The sequence below is a fragment of the Prenolepis imparis genome, unplaced genomic scaffold, assembly GCF_030444845.1.
Source record: "Prenolepis imparis isolate NDT839.2.m4 unplaced genomic scaffold, iyPreImpa1.0 SCAF_5, whole genome shotgun sequence".
NCBI lineage: Eukaryota > Metazoa > Arthropoda > Insecta > Hymenoptera > Formicidae > Prenolepis > Prenolepis imparis.
The window spans coordinates 7,112,072-7,132,851 of record NW_028141163.1 but is presented as its reverse complement, the minus strand read 5'-3'; the positions used below and the strand labels follow the sequence as shown (position 1 = coordinate 7,132,851).

Sequence of the window (20,780 nt, the reverse complement as noted above, 5' to 3'; positions counted from 1 at the left end):
AGGTCCAACGAGCAAAAAATCCTGAAATTTCTGTTACTCTGAGATCGAAACTAGCCCTTTCAACCCCGCTTCAGCCGAGCGCAGGATTACCCGACGGGTCAACAGAGCGGAGAACGAATAATGCGAGATTGAATTCTGTGCGTTTGATCGCGCGCACAGGATCGCGAAATACGTTTGTTTGAGATAATTCAGCACAGATATAATCGCCACTTTAATATTTCGTCGATTTGTCGATTCGTCGATTCGTCTATCACGAAAACTTAGACAACACAAAACTAAATAATTTCAAAAAAAACACAAAAATAAATAATTTCAAAAAATTATTTTTACTACATTAAATTTACTTATATGTGATATAAATGCATCAGAAAAATGCGCTTAATATATGTGTAGAGTTTTAAACAATTCGATCTTGATTTTAATAGTAAATGATCCAACTTTAAAGTTAATTTTTCTTTAGCAAAAATGTCAGATGTCCAATTGAGTTATAAACAATTCAAAGAGACCTATTTGTCAAAAATTTAAAGCACAAACAGAATAAAATTAATTTTTCCTTAATTAATTATTCTTTAATTAATTTCAAGATTTTACTTTAATAGAATAATTATATTAATTATAAAATTTTGTTACAAAAAAGTATTAAACATATTTTGCGATAAAATTGATCTTTATCGATATTTTTCTTGAGAAAAAAATTAATTCCAAATTAAAATCAGAGCATCATTACAATTGAAATGGCAAGTTATAGGACACACTATATACATTATATGATCCAGTAAAATTGAATGAAAAGAATGTATAGACAAAGAGAAGAAATAAACACTCATTATCTGTTTTCCAATAAAAAAATTTCGATAAAAAATATCAATAGAAATTTATGAGAAGTCATACCACATCGAAGGAAATTTTATTTGCATCATTTCTCGCGGGACCGCGAAATGATATTTGAATGCCATACACAATGTCAGCAAAGAGACAAACGGAAGAGAATGACGCAATATGACGCGGTTATAGTCGCGTGGGATAATAAAAAATAAAAAATAAAAAAAAACGTTTTCTCTCAAACCGGTAATTTGATATCCCGAAGATCGTCGACATCGTAAACGTGGAGTCTCAGTGATGAAAAGGCTTATCATTCTGAAATGATCGAAGGTTTCCCCATTGACACCAATACGATTCGTTTGGATGGTAAGTGCATTCCGTTTTTGACAAATGCATCATTTCTTCATTTCTCAAATATATCGCTCGGATGTTGATCATAATATCTATATCTCCCGAATTAATCCTTTTACTCTATCAAGAGAAATAATAATAAAGTTACTTTGGATCGGTTTTTCTATTGTATTTCTTAATCTTAAATAAAGAATTTTTTTATAGCAAGAAAAGCCGAAAGAGATATTTTTCTTATTGTCTTTAAGATAAAAAGAATTTTAAAAATTCACTCTTAAAAGACTAAAAGAATTTTTTTTTAATTTGCTTCTATCTATGAATGAAAAAATTTGTGTCCCTAATTGACAGGACATCTTTTTTCTTGAAACTTTTCTTGAAATATAATAGCCAATTAAAATGTATCGCGATAAAGGAAATCATCTTTCCTTTCACTATTGTATGTATATATCTTCTTATATGCTTTTCTCAATCTGCTTTTCTTGCTATCTGACTGTTTCCGATCAGATGTGGACAGAAAAGCGAGAGAGCCTCGTGTTTCCATTTGCCGAGGACGCCTGCGCGCTGCTTGTATTGATCAAACTGTGAGAACATTCAGTCCGGTTCGACCCATCGAATCAGACAGATCTGCGAATCCGAAATATGATTGCGAAATGTTGGTATCGATATTGAACCGTGACCGTAGTTTCTTTAACGGATTCTTATCAGAATTTTTCAATCTTACGAGCGTAATTCTCGTGCATCTTGATTTTTCTTAAACTTTTTCCTTCCTTAGTTTTAGTAATAAAAAAAATAATTATGTTAATGATCACGTAAATTTGAGGAAACATACAATTCATTCCAGTAAACAAAATATAATAGCAATTTATAAGAGAAAGATAGAAAGAGATATTATTAATATTTGAGATAAACTGTTAATAATAATAATTACAAGTATGTCAATTGCATAAATAAAAAAATATGTATTTAAAACTGATTTCTGAAACTGATAATTTGCTTTGTTAGTAATATTCGATATGGATGTATAATGACAAGATAAAGTTAATGCATCTAAATAATTTTGCGCTCGATGATCGTACTTTGTATTGTATTAATCGAACGGTTTATTATTAAAAAAATATAGTTCTATTTATAAAAAGATAATTTTCCACACAACATTTTTTTGCAAGGACAGCAATATTTCTTATATTGATCATTTATTACGCATTTAATTTTAAGTGGTTACCTAATTCTAAGTTTAATTGAAATAGTGTCATGTCCATCTGAGGCAATAGAAAGCTCAGAATCAGATGTTTACAGTCAGCCCAAAATGCAAACATGAATCATTCGTGCTAATACATGAGAGTTTGATTTTATCTGGAAGAATTCCTACCTATTTCTAAACCGCGCTGAGACTTGTATTGCAACACCGGATATTAACTCCGACTTTACCATACATGACTGCTTTCTGTGCTTATGCATTTCTAATATCAAAAAATTATTTTATTTATAGAAATAAAATAATATGTATAAAAAATGATACGATATTATTCAAGAATTTTTTTCTATTGTACATATATGTGTGTATAACACATGATTTTTTTTATAATCAATATTTTCTTTCTATCAACAGAGGAAAAAAATTAAGTTAACTTTTGCAGTTATAAAAATATCTTGATATTGTTACGTTAAGCACTAATAATTATGAAAAAACGTGGGTGTGAAGGATGCTAAGAAAAAAAATGCAAAAAATTCTTTCTATATAAAAAGTCACCATGGCGGAAACAAAAACGTTTCAAAAAGATTTTAATTATTTCCGAATCATTAGAGGCTTCCCGAGATCGCTCGTGGCTACTCATGATTGCTGCCGCGACGACGTAACTCAATCCTGATCACTTACCGGGGAAATGCGGTCGCCATGAGCGACGTCGTCGACGTCCGCGGAATCCGCATCGAACGGCTCTCGAATACGAAATACCATTACGCGCACATCACGATAGAGCGATCATCCCTTATGACGGAGATATTCGAACAGAACATTTTCAGAGGTATCGCCGTTATATGGGTTATATTAACCTGTCGATATTTATCTATATCGCGAATTTCAAGAAGCAATTTGTACGGCTATTTTTAATTTTTTCGAATTTCTTATTATTCTTCGGGTACGATTAAACTTTACAATAACAATATTCGATTATACACTATATACCATCATTAGGTAGATTGTGAAATATTTATACATTTCACAGAATCTAATAAATTAACGCTCTACGTTTGCCATTTTTATGTAGCAATACAATTGTGCACTTAAAAAATTGAATTCTTCATAATCTTGTTTTAATATGCAATGCTACGAAACAGGCTTGATTGTCACAAAGCTTTCGCGTGATAAAATAAAAGCGAATCTGAAATCTAAAAATTTCGCTGAATTTTCTAGAAAAAAAATTACGCTTTTCTTGTTTCTTAATTTAATTACTCATGCATTCTATACTTCAAAACTTTAACGCGCAAATCTTTTTTCCCTGTACCCATTTCATCTGGAAATAAATCTCTCTGCAATATCCGCACGGAAAATAATATAATAATACGAGATTACATATATATATATATATATATATATATATATATATATATAAATACGTAAGAACGCACAATATTATCAGCGATAAATCCGGGACAAGGATATCATGTAAATCATTTTTAATTTTCCTACATTCTATAAAACTGCCTTCAAGAAATTGTAATCTATGAGACATTTTTATTTATTTTAAGACAGTTCATTAATCATTTTTATCTCATAATTAAATACAAATTCATTGTCTCATTTTCTAGCAAAATTCATGCCTTCGTGATGCAACACAGCACTTTTCTTCACCAATTTAAATGACTCGCACATCCAAAATACTCGAATATCGCTATTTAAATACCGCAAATATCCCATCTGAATACTGTTTATTATGCTTGGAAGATCATAAACGCACCCCCTGTGTTTGAGAAATCACGTTCAAATATTCTTCAACAGATTTTCCGCTCCACATTTTCCCTCCTTCTAGTTTTATTTTTAATAAAAACATGAACAATCATATTATATCGTCTTTATCACATTAAATTGAAATGACTTAAACCGTAGATGAATTTCTTTAATGTAGAACTTTAGGTGACTTTTAATGGCTTCGAAGCCTCGCGTGAAACGCTATAATGTTATTTTAATTTAAAAGTGAGAACTATTTTCTTTCTTCGCACGACTATAAAACTTTCTAGGTCTGCTCGTTCCGCGAAACTGCCAAACTTTAGAATAACATAGAAACCTATTTGGGTGAGAGATTACTTTTATCAGTGTTTCAAAAAATAATTTTTAAGTTTCAAGAAAAATATATCATTGATAAATCATTGCACGCCAAACACGCCATATAAATTCTTGCATTTTATGAAAAATCTACAACAGAATACATAGGAACAAACACGCGAACGATGTTGTATTACCGAAACTTTAAGTCAAGATACATATTTTTTAATATTTAATTACGCAATAAATATTTATCTCGAAACAAACAGAAGAGGTTCAATGTACCAGAGTAAATGCACTTGTAGCTTCATTAACAGTGTCCACAAGATGACCTCATGGGTCCTCGTAACGCGCCACAGTAAACAGTATTCAATGCGAGTCCCTATCTGGAAATTGTATTCGTCGTCGGGGGAAATTGCTGGCACCTCGAGTATTCGAAATTCGCCAACGAGCACGAGATTGAAATTCTCACTCCGGCCACCGCTCCTCGTCGTCGTCGTCGTCGTCCTTCGAACCGCAGCACCGGCCGCAGTGTTATAATTATCCGATTCGATCGATGCCGGGACGAGAGACGCGGGAGGAGTAAGCGGCAGAGACATAGGTCGGGAGAGATAATTATGAGTTAATCGGGAAAATTTGTACGGGCAATGATAATACACGATACAAATGGAAATTCGAATGAAAGGGCGGCTTTGCACGAAAGCGACCATCGCTTTATTTGCACCGGAATGACACGACAAATGGCTCGAAAAATTGATAAACCGCCAAGCGAAAGGCTGAATACAGAGCAATCTGAAAAAAAATGCTGTAACTGGAATATTCAGACTTTAACCAGAAAATCTGTTTGCCATGTCAATTATTTTAACGTATTTTTCAATTACTTATTTAATTACACTTTTTATTCCCACTGTTGCTTGTATATTTTACTTGTGTTTTTATATTTTGCCTGCATAAAGTCAAGGAATTCAAAAGTACTGAGCAAAAAATTAAAATCTTATCTAAATTACTTTATCTATATAATGTTAAAATTAAAATATGTGATAGATGTGATAAATATATATGAATAGATTAAGTCTTAAATATTAAAATATACTTTGGTTACACAGATAGAATTATAATCATTTGTTTGTATTACATTTTGCAAAAAGAAAGAAAAGAAGTTATATGATTTAATTCCAATATTTCACAAAAATGAAAAATATGGATTATACGAATATCAAATACTATTTCCTAATCCTATATCCTAATAAAACGGAAAGAATTTTCTTATAAATGATGCAATCTACCATTTTTATTTACTACGCGGTTGAGAATTAAATAGAATGATATATTTAAACGTATAACAAATGTAACCAACAAATAGAATATTAAAAAAGGACAATTAATCACACTAAAAAACGACTATTCATTATTTATCGCACTCGTCATTTCGGAAATTCATTTGAATCATTTGATTCATTTTCGATGTGCAACAAACTCAATAAACACGAAACAACAAAGTGATGTCGGAAACGAAGTATGTAGGAAGTATACAATTGGGGTGAGATATCGAATTTTTTAATTGACAACAGAACAATTGTTAGTTTATTTTGGTCACGTGCAGTATTCTTTTTTTCATTCGAATTCTCAATTTATGCACTTTTAGACGAAGGTTAAATTACGGATCGATTTCTCACCTCAAACAAGAACACCACATCTGTACAGCTTAATGTGTTTTACGATTCATACAAAAAAATCACCCACTTTTTACTTTTAAAAATATCCTCTTCCGTTTAAAACTAAGTTTATACCTGACATTTATCGTATGACGTTTCTCATTAGCACATTCCTTTATTGTAATATAAGGAAATTGTTATGCTGTTCGATAGAAAGTTTTTTCTTGCATTTGCATTTGCGTCTATATTACTGTCAGATATACATTAAATGTTACGTTTAAACTTAATTTTAAAAACGCAAAATATAACGATATAATCATAATAATAATAACGATGCAATTATTATTTCATACAATAATGCAACAGTATTTTAATAATATTATACAAGATTATAACAGTAGAGTTATTTTAATATCGTAAATATATAATAGCATTAAAAAAAGTAATAAGATTTAAATTTATCTTTCAATATATTCCTTTTATTTAATTTTATGATATATATTTTATTTGCTCTGTATTTTTTTATCACAAATCTTATATATATGAGCGCTATTGCGTAATCTATTTAGCTAACGTGATGTGGAATTTTCAAAATAATATTAATTGTCAAAAAAAAAGAAAAAATATTATTAATATTATTTAATTTTTAACATATTAATTTTATATATGTCAGTGGAAGAAATGTATCATTCAAATATCCGTAGGAAAATATTTACAAATATAACAAATATAAATTGTCTGCCTAATTTACTTTTTATTCTGATTATATCGTCATTATATTATATTTTTTGAATGAACTCGTAGCATAACAATTATATAGGATTTAGATTAATTATACGTATAATATGCATTGTTGTCATATTATCTAATGAACGTATAGCACAGCAATTATGCCGGATTTGTATAATTAATATAAAGCCTGAATAATTGCTACGCTTCTACTCGATAACATGATACAATATAAAACCATATAAAACGTGAATTTATGTAACTCAATAATAATGTGTCGAGAGTGGTAGAATATACCTCATATTTAGCTTGATGCTTGAAAACTCAGAAGAAACGCTCAAAAATCGCGCTTTATTAAGAAAATTCAATAAAATCAATAGGATAATTCATATCGAAGTTTTACAGTTGATGATGATATATAGATTAAACAAATAATATCTGATCTTCTGTTATAAGAATTTCGAAAAAAGAGATATATCGAATACACACATTGTGTGTGTGTGTGCGTGTGCACATTATTATATTGTTTCTTGTTGTACTATTTTCTTCAAATTCGGGTATCAAATTTTTTCAAATCAGATTAGTTTGACAAGAGCGCATTTCGCATTAATTAATTTATTTTGAGCAAAAATGCGTGCACATGTAATGAATGTATGTTGAAAATTGCAAAAAATAATTTAATAACTCAAGATTGTTTAAAATATTATTCTGGTACTTTCATATAATTCTGCATTTTGTATATCAGATAAGGAAATTAAAATCTCGAGTAGAAAAATGTAATGTCGAGTTATATGTAACAATAAAAATAGAATATTTAATAAAAAAAAAACACACACACACACAAGATAATACAACACAGTATGATGGAATGATAGAAGCAACATAGAAGTTATGATCAAGAAGAAAAAATTATACTAGAAATAGTTCATTGTCAGTTCAAATAAAAGAACGTAATAAGATATAATAAAAGGATATAATAAAGTATCACTTTGTCAAATGATAAATGTTGCGAAATGACGTGCAGGATAAATAATACAAAAATAGACATATATATCAAAGGAAGGAAATGCACAGACATGTGGAAATCTGTTAACTCATTGTCAGCTAAAAGGCCAGTCAAAGATAAAATTATTGTGCAAGTATATACAACCGCAAATAAATTGATTAAATTATAGAAAATTATTCACAGAAAATCAAGAAAAATATAAGAAAGGATTTCATTAGATATATCTAAAGTAAAAATCTCCCCTAAAATAAAAATAAAGCTACAATATTTATTCCCAAATTCAGTTGTCTTTGTATGTGTAATTGGAAAAAAATTAAATATATAATATTCTATATCATAAGTATAATATTCAATTATATTTGTATTTTATTTCTCTTGCAATACTATCTTCTTTAATATGCAGATATTAATTTTATGCATTATTAAATAAAAAAAAAGATAGAATATGTAATATTTTTTGAAAAATTATTGTTTTTCCATCGTACATATATCATCCTTATTTATTAAGCCAGATCACTAGCGGATCCTGACGTCGATAATGGGGAGAGGGAGGTTTGCAAAATAATTTTATTTAATATTTTTGGTTTTATGATTAGCTTTTATTCCAGGATCAACGACGTCGATAGCTCTTTAATGTTTGTTTTTCTTTATTTATATTTTTTAAACAAATTCAGCAAAACTGTTTCTTTTAATTTGCAGGGGGGGGGGTTAACCCCCTCCCCCAGGATCCGCCAGTGTATATATATATATATATATATATATATATATATATATTATATAGATATAAAGAATTTCGCCTAATTATTTTCGTGCAACGAAATTATCTCATCATTTCGTCCTATGTCTGACTTAATCTATACTTAACTCCTTGAATGCGCGTAATGAGTATAATTTCCAATGTATCTTATACATACACATATTGTATATATTATATATATATATATATAAAGAATTTCGCCTAATTATTTTCATGCAACGAAATTATCTCATCATTTCGTCCTATGTCTGACTTAATCTATACTTAACTCCTTGAATGCGCGTAATGAGTATAATTTCCAATGTATCTTATACTTTTATATATATATATATTTATATATATATATATATATATAAGTATAAGATACACTGTAAATTATACTCATTACGCATTCAAGGAATTAAGTGTAGATTAAGTCAGACATAGGACGAAATGATGAGATAATTTCGTTGCATGAAAATAATTAGGCGAAATTCTTTATATCTATATAATATATATATATATATATATATATATATATAAAAGTATAAGATACACTGGAAATTATACTCATTACGTATTCAAGGAGTTAAGTATAGATTAAGTCAGACATAGGACGAAATGATGAGATAATTTCGTTGCATGAAAATAATTAGGCGAAATTCTTTATATATATATATATAATATATACAATATGTGTATGTATAAGATAGACTGTAAATTATACTCATTACGCATTCAAGGAGTTAAATATAGATTAAGTCAGACATAGGACGAAATGATGAGATAATTTCGTTGTACGAAAATAATTAGGCGAAATTCTTTGTATCTATATAATATATATTATATAGGTATAATATATATTATATAGATATAAAGAATTTCACCTAATTATTTTTGTGCAATGAAATTATCTCATCATTTCGTCCTATGTCTGACTTAATCTATACTTAACTCCTTGAATGCGTAATGAGTATAATTTACAGTGTATCTTATACTTATATATATACACTAGCGGATCCTGATGTCGATAGCTCTTTAATGTTTTTTTCTTTATTTATATTTTTAAACAAATTCAGCAAAACTGTTTCTTTTAATTTGCAAGGGGGGGTTTAACCCCCCCCCCCCCAGATCCGCCAGTAAGCCAGAGTGTATTAAAATTAATTACTACTTTACTTACTTAAAAAAAACTATTCCTGTTTTACACTTACTGACACATACGTAGTCTTTTTCGGAAGTATATATTAATCCTCTACCTGCATCGCACACGCTTCGATGCTCCAGCACATATTTTCGCGAGAATAAACCGACATTTTTAGAAATCCATAGAATATTTATACATAGGCGAAAAAGGGAAATGCCTGACCAATAATCGATACTTCCTGCCAGACTAGCGTTATGAACAAAATCTCACTATAAAGAGAAACGCCCTCAACGAAATTTTCTAACCGAAGGGATCCCTTGATCTTTTTTTATCTACCCATATCTGAACAATCTAGCGAAAAAGAAATATTTTTTAATATTTAGAGTTCGGTATCGAGAATTAAAAATTTTTATATATAAAAATTGGAGTAAATATCTACTTATTAATATTTGTTTAATGATAAATTATAATATATTAAATATGTTTGTTTTTGTTTCAATAGAAAATTATTTGATTGTCGAGGAGCTATATTTAATTTAAATTTAATTGATTTAAATTTAAAATGGCATATGATGTACGTATCATACTTTCTTCATTTTACATTAATTTCTATGAATGAATAGAATCTATTCTTAAATTCATTCAATTATTACCAATTAATCTATTACTGATCTAATTTCTAATTGTATTTCGATCGATTGAAGATGTAAATTTCATTTGTAAATTATTTTTCCCATTATATATTCATACCGATTTTTTCATCATTCTACAATCTTAAAATGTTTATTTTTCAAAATATTCATAAATTATTTTTTAAAAAGAGAGATGAATCTTTCTTGTTTTTATTGAAATATTTGAAACTATATAAAAAACATAGATCTTTGAGATACTCCCTCTATATATATATATATATATATATATATATATATATATAAGTAATATTATCTCTTGTAAGAAAAATAATTTTGTTCGTAAAGTTTTGCATATTATGTTGCCATCAAAAAGTTCAAAGAAAATGATAAGAGCAAAGATAAACAACGTCGCGTTATTCGCGTCTTCAACGAGGCGTTGTCGAAAAGAAAACTCGACCTCGATTTTACTTACATCTCGTTGATGACGCTTACTCTTTCTTTTGCACGTTCTCTCGCTTTACTCTATCTTACTGACGGATGAAAACTCAGCAACAGATTGCTCCCCTGTGTAGCCCAGCTCCGCTACATCTTCAACGAGCTGGGCGTTCGCGTTCGTGTAAGTACGACAGTTCATTCAAATAGGCAATCGAGTTTGCATCCACCATTTTCCGGCGCTTCGTGTTCGTTAACACGCAATCTCCTCCTCCACAGAGAAACTATCGTGCAAGAAGAATCATTTCTTCCTTCTCTCGATTGGCAAACGGAACGATCCCGCCTTGTTGCAATTAATTTGGCGTTGCATATTGCATCCGTTACGATCTTCCCGGATATTCTCATTAGAATTAATAAAAATGTTATAGCTCCACATTTTCTTTAGAACTTTTATCTTCAACTTTTATTCTCAACTTTTATCTTTATAATTTTAGAATATACGAAATTCGAAATTATTTGCGTTTTAATAAAATTTAGAGAATAACTATGTTTTGAATTTAGCTCAGATTCATCTCAAAACAGCACCATCCATTAATTTTATAAAAACTAATTACAAATTTATAGTTTTTATTGTTTCGGAAAAATATATAGATTTTAATGATATTACTATAAATTTAATGTTTATGCCATTTATCATTAAAATAATTTTATCATTAAAATATTTTTATCATTAAAAAGCAATTTTATTATCTCAGTTTTTCGCTCTAGGTTTTTTAATCCAAAGCAATTAATTTTATCTCATAGATTATCGTCCCTTATGCATTTCAATATAGAACGAAAATTAGACATTTTACTTGATTCATATACAGCGGAAAAACTATTCTGGAGTAATATCATTACTTTCCTCCATAATGGAAAGCTTAAAGGGAAACGTTCGCTACTATCCCTGCTAGATTTCGATAAATCTCGAATATGTTGTAGAGCAACTCGAAATGCAAAAAATATTTTATTATTGTATACGTGTTATTGCAGATTCAAATATTTTCTTCAAGAATAACTCGACATATTTTAATCTTTGTATACATAAAGTATACACATAAAAAAACTCTGTTTTAAACAAAGTCTTATAATATTAAATTCACCTACATTTAAGTTTGCTACAAATAGAAATTAAAATTATAAAAATTCTAGATTTTTAATTTTAAACATAGTTATATAACAAAAGTTTAGTTATAAGTGCTGAATATCATGAAAATATGTTTAAAAAGCATATTTTTATATGTTTCTATTTCCGCAGTATTTTATTCATAAAATTAGATATATAAAATTAATTTTATTTTAAATTGTATATATCACAAACACTATGATTTAATACCTTCTGAAATAAATCTAGTAAAAAAATCTAGTAAAAATCGTCGAAAATTGCTCACACAGAGTTAATTGAAATTTTTAATTACGTATAGAGAGAGAATTTAATATAAAATTCCATTAAAGAAATAACTTGAAAATGTAGTTGTTTAGACCGAATAAGAGGACGTTCATTGAAAAAAATAAATTTTCTTGATTGTGTTTTAGTCAGCCATATTTTACATGATATTCACACACACGGTTTATATATCATAAGTTAATTTTTCGTCCCTTCTCTCGCCTAACTGGAGTACGAAAAAAAAACGATAACGAAGAAAACTTAATATAAGAATAGTAACAAAATTACGTGATACATGGATCGAGGATTGCCATAATCACATTCTCATACCATCTCATTCTTTTATTTCGCCTCTTTTTATACTTAGATATACGTATATACATGTACAATAATTTTATCGCGCCACAGTCTTACACGCTATCTAACACCGTTCAGATTCGACTCGTTGAATTCTCTCCAATAAACAGGTTCCGAGTCTCGAATATCGGAAGCAAATGTTTCCACGACGTGCGTTGCAACTTTTAGTTGAACTATTTCTCAAAGAATGTCAAACCATGTGCAATGCGCTGGAAAAAACCTCTTTTCTCTCTCTCTCTCTCATTCCAATCCATAAATATATGTATTGTGTATTAATACATAAAGCATTTTTATACATATATATAGCTAAATTCGATTGGTCAAGACGTCTTCTAATTGAATTAAAAGAAATACTTTGATAAATTCTCCATCGTTATGAATAGTGCAAAGATGTCTTCTAATATATCTATAATTTGAAAAAAAAAAATGATCGAATCATAATCAACTACTATTATTTTTTCTACCTTGTGTCCTATATTCTCTATTATCTTACAAACAAAATTTGGAATGCCAACATCAACCTCTAAACTTCGATGGTATTTACGGAAACTTTATGTTAAAGAAAAAGATTTCGCAGAGAGCTATTTAATTAAAATTAAACGGAAGTTTTTAATCGAGAAGATTCGAGAAGTTCGAATTCCATCGTATATATCAAACATTGTAAAGCAAAATAAAGATTTGGAGATTACGTAAAATAGATAGTTCATATCTAGAAAATAATATGAAGAATAATGCTAAGATAATAACGCTAAGCAAAAATCGAAAGATTTCGATAAAATTCGATTTCTTCGTTAAAATCTGACAAAACTCGAAAAGCTTTTCAATTCTATCAAATTTATTCACTCGAGACTCGCTCCTTTTTGTGGCGAGTTATAGTACTGCTTCTAATTTACGAAATAGAGCCTCTATATCACGAATTATAATCGACATATCGTCGATCTCGATGTTCGTCACATAATATACTGGTGCAAGTAAATAATCGCATCTTGCACATAATCAAAAACAATGTTTCTTCTAAGGCTCACAACAAATGCACGATGAGTGCATTTTCATATCTGCATATGCGCAAAAAATATAAGATAAATGCAACTCAAAGAAAAATTTTACGAAAATCTGAATATAATTTATATATATATATATATATATATATATTGTATTTTGAAAAATTTAACATACTAACGCACATGTGTGAATACGTTTATATACTCTTTTACTGTATCTGAAAATGGTTTTTAGTGTATCTTAGAAATCAATATATAGGAATCAGAAAATACAGTTTAATTCTATTTGACAGTATAGACGAATGTATATGGTAATCAGTCATTATAATTTTAACGACTACAAAGACTCAAAATGAAATGATAATGAATAACTTTTTCAATAATAAAAAAATGTTTTCAATGAGTATACATTGCTGTATACATTGCAATAAATATTTGTTTGGGCCCAATTTTGCGTACATATTTTTGTGATTAACATAAAATTCTGTGATATAGATCAAACTATAACATAAAATTCCGTATATCGAATCAAGAAATTCGATAAACGGCTACATCGAGTGTCTATCAAATATGGATGCACATAAAAAATAAATATTTAAATGATATATACCGTAGGAAAAGATTAAAAATTTGTGCCATCATAAAATAAATCAAAGTTTATAGTCGCTCTATGTGAGACTCTCTTACATTAATATCTTGCAACATCCGTATCTACTATCTTACAAGTTTGATTTACCTGAATGTCTTTATTTGTACAGAGTAAATGGAAGTAGGCGATTTACTAATGTAATCGAGAAACGATTACGGTACACACACCACTGCCTCACATTAATAGAATCCCCCAGCTAATAAGATTTGACACATTGCTCATTGCAATCGTCATCGTGATCAGTTGCATATAATACTGAAGCTGGTCTCTTACAAGAGGCAAACTTGAAAAAATCGAAAATGTCGTTCATTTGTTTCACTGTGCGATATATCATATAATGATAATATCTTCACTTGATACGCGAAACATTCATGAATTTTAGTAATTAACACCATTCGTTTCATTTACGAAAAAGTTAGCTGTTTCATTGAAAGACGCAATATAGCAGGTTGTTGAAGAGGAAGAGGGGAGAGAAAAGAAGAAAGAAAAGAAGGAGAGAAGGATTAATATAGAAAAAGAAGAATTGTAATAATGAAACAATGCAATGAGTTATTGTAAAGGGAATTGTTTGGGAACCTACCAAAGCGCCTTTTGTAAACCCTTAGAGAATATATAATAAACCAACTTTATCCTTTTATCCTTTATAATGTCTCTGACATGTATAATTCGCACACAACCCGAGAACGTAACGTCATTATATAAATCAATCCATTGTGGACGCAGATCGACGTACAACACACTAACAATAACAGTTATGATTCGCACATTTATCGCCCCAAAATTATTTTCTGCCGTAATGTGTAATTATATTATAAAAGAAACATATCAAGCCATCAAATTTCATCTCTTGAAATTTTAGCAGTAATAAATTTTTCGCAATATATAATTTCAGTGCTTATAAAAGTTAAATGTGTACCTTTTTTAAAGTTGAGAGTTAACTTTTCACGTGTATCGTGAGATTCTCTATAAATTCATCAATTATCTAATACTGATAAGTATCATTTCGTAACAACGCAATATAATATAGGAAACGCTGCCATGACACGATAATTATAGGTATATCGTATTATCTCGATCATTCTTAAAAAAAGTCTTCAACATTATACGTTTTTATGATAATGAGAAATTAATGAGCACACGAAACTCAATATCTGCCTCATCTGTTCAGCGCCGTCGGCACTCTTTGAAACAATCGCTAAACATTGCATCCGTTATATGATAACCTGTTGCGACAAAGATTATAATTGCGATGAGTTTCTCGAATCTTTTATCATTCTAAATATGCAAATAATTATTAATAATATTAATACGCGAACGATTAAAAACAATACGCATCGTGGTGCATAATAATTAGAGAGTCTGAAATAAAAAAAATCTACAATTTTCTATTTTAAATAATTCTACAGCATAAAAATGGCTTGAAAAATTAATGCTTAATATTATATAAAATAAGTCAAATTTTTAATTCAAGTATGAACATACATATCATTCAAAAATAACAATAATTGAGTATTATATATTCAGTTATAACTAAAATTTTCGGTCTTTTATAATATTTTCCTTTTGTTATTGAAGAAAAGTCTCTTTCTTTTTCTTTTTCTCTTTCTCATCAAACTTTCTTTATCAGGCATTTATTTTTTATTCCGTGAGAAACCACAACTATAGAAAGGAAAAAGTATTAAAGTTTTACTGTTATTTAAATAATTTCAAAATGCACTTTTTTGTAACTTGCGAAATGAGACTCATTGTAAATTCATAACGACACTTTCATTATATTTTGACAAATCTTTCTTTTCTTCTTTGGAAGTTGAAAATGATACGAATTGCCTATCACACTTACGTTTCACTTTACAAAAAAAAGTACTCGCAGAAAAGAATTAAGAGAAAAAAATTTGACATAAAAGAAAAAAAGCATTCGTATTCTTAAGAAACTGATAAAGAATTGTTAGAAGAAACACGTATCCGGTGTTTCGTTGTTTGAATAGCGCGTTTGACATCGTGTCAAGTTGTAAGTACACGCACTCAACAAGCTTGCCCGACCACAGAGAATAAAGCTAGTTACCTGTTTAAGCTAACAATAAGATGAAGTGCTCAATTATGTCGAAAGGATGATCTACCGAACGTTAGTATTTTTATATCATTCTCTTGAATTTTTGCAGCACATACCGTTTTTTTATAAATATTTTTTATTAAAAAAAACAAAAATATCCGTTTCTAGCACACTGTTAATTAATTTGATTCAACTACTAATCAGCAATAAGTATTCGATCTGACCATAAACTAGCAGTGACTATTCGGTCTGACTATTTACTGATACTAACTACTTGGCGCATTAAACAGTGTCGAAGACTTTTTTTAAATGAGATGATCTCGATAATTCGAACTTTCTAACATCTTTAATTGTTTTCCGCGTTAATTGCGAATAAAAAAAATGTAATTATGTGTCATCCACGCATTTGATCCTTCGATTTTAAGATACTTTTATTCGCGTCAAGTCTGTTTTTCGTGTTTCCTTATATTTTATCATCTGTCGCTTCCGGCGATATTTATCACTGACATGTAGTCTGACATTGTTGCCTTTTTAAATAGTCAAGTCGCGTACCTTCGCAAATATTTCAACATCACCGAGCCTTCGCTCGCTTTCCTTCTACGCCTTTCATTCATCGCCTTCGCGACCACCATCACCAATGAAAAACGCCCGATATTGGCGTCTTTCATCTCGTGGATTTATGTGAGACTGCTTTTTAATAAACATTTCTCCCTCGCAACAACTTTTGAGAGCAAATCGGATTTTTGTCGAAAACGGCAATTTTAGACATTACTGGCACGTTCCGATTATGGAAAACGTTAACATGCCAAAAAAGTTTTCGATTCCATTTGTGCAATTGTCAATCAAACTCGCATATAGAATTAATATTTAATTATACGGGTAAAAGTATATAACATGATTAAACGAATTCAACGAAATGTCTTTGATTTAAAAACATTTTCGTTATAGTTCGATGTTGACTTGCTATTCATAATTATTTATCACGCAATTTTAACCAAATTATCAGCAAATGACATTTCAAAATCCAACATAAAGCCATAATCGATGAATTTATAATTCTCTTTAATGCATCTTTAATTCCTCATTATCATTATTAATGAAGCGTCAATATTTCAAATAAGGGTTCTCTATCGAAATACGAAAATCTATCTTTGCTTTATCCACTCTCGTCATTCGAATGAAAGAGTCGAAAGATTAGATTAAAGTGAAGGGATCTCAAGGATTAATGTTTTAGAGAAGGCTGACGATATTGGTACTCTCGAAAATAGAAACGCCCCAAATTCCTAATTATGTCAACATTGATTGATTATAATGCGATAACTTCGGGGAAATTTCTAACGAGGCGAAATTAATTAAGAACTCCGCGAAACGAACGTTCGATGCTTTCGCACGAATTTTTCCTAAATCCAATATTATATATCGACCTCATTAATTATGCAATCAACGAAAATGTCTCATATTATTAGCGTCACGCGCTCACACGTTAAGCACACACGTGTTCTCACGTTTCTCCATATTCGCTTTTGCCTGAAGCCTTTCAAGGAAGTACCTGAGGAAGTCTTTTTCTCTGTGTTTTTCGCCGCTTAGCACGTTTAGAAGATGCGAATCATCGACGACAATCAGACGAACCGAAGAGTACACTTTTACTCGCGATTATCGAAAGAGGCTGCTAACGAAATTCTTTAATCGCGCACGAAGACGAACTCGTTATAATGATTCCAGCGATTCTCCTCGGAATCCACCCCAGGTTTCAGCTGTTCGGAGTTACTGCCGGCTGTCCCAGAACCGCAACTACTCGCCAACCTGAAGCCCTGCTCCTGCAGCATGTCGAAGGCCTGCTCGATGACGCTGTGCTTCAGGAAGAAGCGCGACGTGTAACGATCGGATATGCCGTGGTCGGGATCGCGACTCTCGTTCAACGTCTCGCCGAAGACATCCCGGCAGAGTGCCACGCGACCGCATACCAGGATCCTCGAGAGCTTGCGAAACTTGACGTCGGCCAGGCCCTCGCGGCCGAAGGCGAAGCTGCCCCGGTAGCCGATAGTGATGTATCCTGGCGGGCGTTTGCCGACCGCGCCGCCGGATTGCCCGCCGGAATCGGCGTTCTCCAAAATAGCCTTCTCTAAACCGGGAAGGCCGTAGAAATTAGCCTCCTGCTTGAGTCTCTCGCGTTCGCGAAAGCCCTCGGGCAGAACCAACGCCTGATTGCGCAGGAAGTCCAACACGTAACGGAAAAGCACCCCGTCGCGATCCAGAAAGTACTTGCCCTTGGCGTCTTTCTCCACGGCGGATTTGCCCGTGAAGAGTGTTGCCAGATGCGAGTCGCTCTCGCGGGTCAGCGTGGTCAAGGCGGTGGTATAAAAGACGCCGCCCACATTCAGCTCCACCACGCTCGGCATTGTTTCCTGTTGCTCCTGGTCCCCCATGCTGCTTCCGGCTAACGCGACGCAAGAGAGAGAGAGAGGAAGACTATGGTCAATTGGTCGCGCGGACCGACGGCGCGAGTTGTCTTCACCGATGGAATGAACAAGAGATGTTATATGCTGAGGATAAGCTCGTAGTTGGAGAATTTTTCCACAAAGGATTAAAGACGACAAAGAGGATCACGATACAGAACTGCACTCCGCTCGATGAAACTCTACACGACACTCGCGCAAGACGACTACAGGTCGACGACCCAACGTTGAATCCCAGAGTCAAGTCGTAATACGTTGAAGAAGATCGCTCTCCGAAGATTTCGACCGACGAGAAGCAACAGACTGATCCTAAAAGTCACTCGTACATATTCGTACGTGAAGACACCTTCGGCGATGCTCTCTGAAAAGCCGAGCCGATCGAATCCCGGTCTTGTCTTAGAAGCACGTCGTTACTCGAGGCCGATTCGAGCACGATATTGATACTCGCCCGACTTGTTCGAGGAAATGAACGCGACGGCAAAGAGGGATAAACTGCGCCTATGTCGGAGCGATGATGAAGGCCGAGCTCGGCTGCGCGCTTCCTCACCTGGCGCGCGTCAGGACGCACTCTCCGCTCCTCCGTGTCGCGAGGGTAACGTGAGGGTAATGCTGCGCTGCCGACGCAACGAGAGCCCGCGCCGTGTGTCAACGCGCAGCCACCGATATCGCGCAACAATCCCCTCGACACGCGCGCGCAACCTTCGAGAAGTCGCCACTCGATTCTCATCCTTGGAAGAGGCTACGTGTCGTGATAAGAGTTTTTCCAGATTGCACTTACCTTCAAGCCTATCCTAGCGAACTGCGCTCCATTCCGCTCGTACGATTGGATCCTCTACGGCTCTTTCCGACGACGTCCCAGTATATTCCATCGGATTCCGCTGCAATCCAGATTACTCCGATCCATATATTCTGCTCTACGTGCTCCGATGCGACTCAAACGAATTGGACCTAATCCAAATAACGAAATTGGTGATGTTAAATGTGTATGTCAGAAGGAAGCTATAAATTATACAAATGTGATGAAGAAGTTGGAGTGCATCTTTAGGATTAATTTTTAAGATTACCTCTTGTCCGGGTTTCCACGGATCGATGCTTCGTTACACATTATGAGACACACAGTTGCTCTCTTATTGCATTGTATCTCTCATCCGATATCTCATCGTCGGCTATCTGCAAATATTGAATAGGTTGAAATGTCAATATACAATGCGATTAATGTTGTCGTGTAGACAACTATACATTATTCACACAACTGCATATCTGTTTTGTTCCAATTGCTACTCTTATTATTAAATATAATATTGATGGATTAAAAAAAATTTTAAATATATATATAAGTAAAGGACAAACAAACCACAATATGAATCGATAAATATAATTAATTCATGCCATAATTCCATCTTTTTTATTTTACATTTTTTATTTTATATTTTTATTTCTTTTATTTTTTATTTTATTTCATAATTACTCCACTTTCACAAAACAGATTATATTTAATTTTATTGTGTTTTTGACAAAGTTTCAAACTTTAAATTAAATTTTTAGTTTTGATATATTATTTATTAAAAATTATTGACTCTATTATTTTTGCAACAAAAATCTCATGCATCAAAAAATATAGAAAAGAATAAAAAGAAAAAAAAATTTTTTAAGCTCTTAGCTCATTATTAAAAAATGAGCTTAAATTAGCTCATTTTTTTAGAAAAACTTCAAATGATAATGTTAAAGACATTATTATTTACATTGTTCTAAAAATATATATATATTCTACAAGCTAAAACATTTCCAGAACTAAATGTAACTAAATGTATTTATAAATTATAAAATATCTTAATTAAAAAGTATCTTTTTCTCTTTCAATATATTTATTCATAATATATTTTATTCATATTCATTCATATATATATATTTATATATATTCGTGCAATTCTCAAAAATATTTGTTAACAAATTATATTTGAATTTTTATCACAAACTATAATTTTCTCACAGCTGTGCTATTTAGCTTTACCTTTATTTGATAGTATTTTTAACGAGAAAACAAATAAAAATCTTAAAAAATTGCACTTAGTAAA

The 20,780-nt window shown here is 31.3% G+C and overlaps 1 protein-coding gene across 1 annotated transcript; it reads right to left on the bottom strand.

The window, feature by feature from the left end:
* Positions 1 to 12,513: 12,513 nt before the first annotated feature.
* Positions 12,514 to 19,301, bottom strand: Ktl (BTB/POZ domain-containing protein Ktl). Its single transcript, XM_083038014.1, has one exon. The coding sequence runs from the start codon at positions 18,673 to 18,675 to the stop codon at positions 17,932 to 17,934; it is 744 nt and encodes a 247-aa protein (XP_082894140.1). The 5' UTR covers positions 18,676 to 19,301; the 3' UTR covers positions 12,514 to 17,931.
* Between the last annotated feature and the right edge of the window lie 1,479 nt (positions 19,302 to 20,780).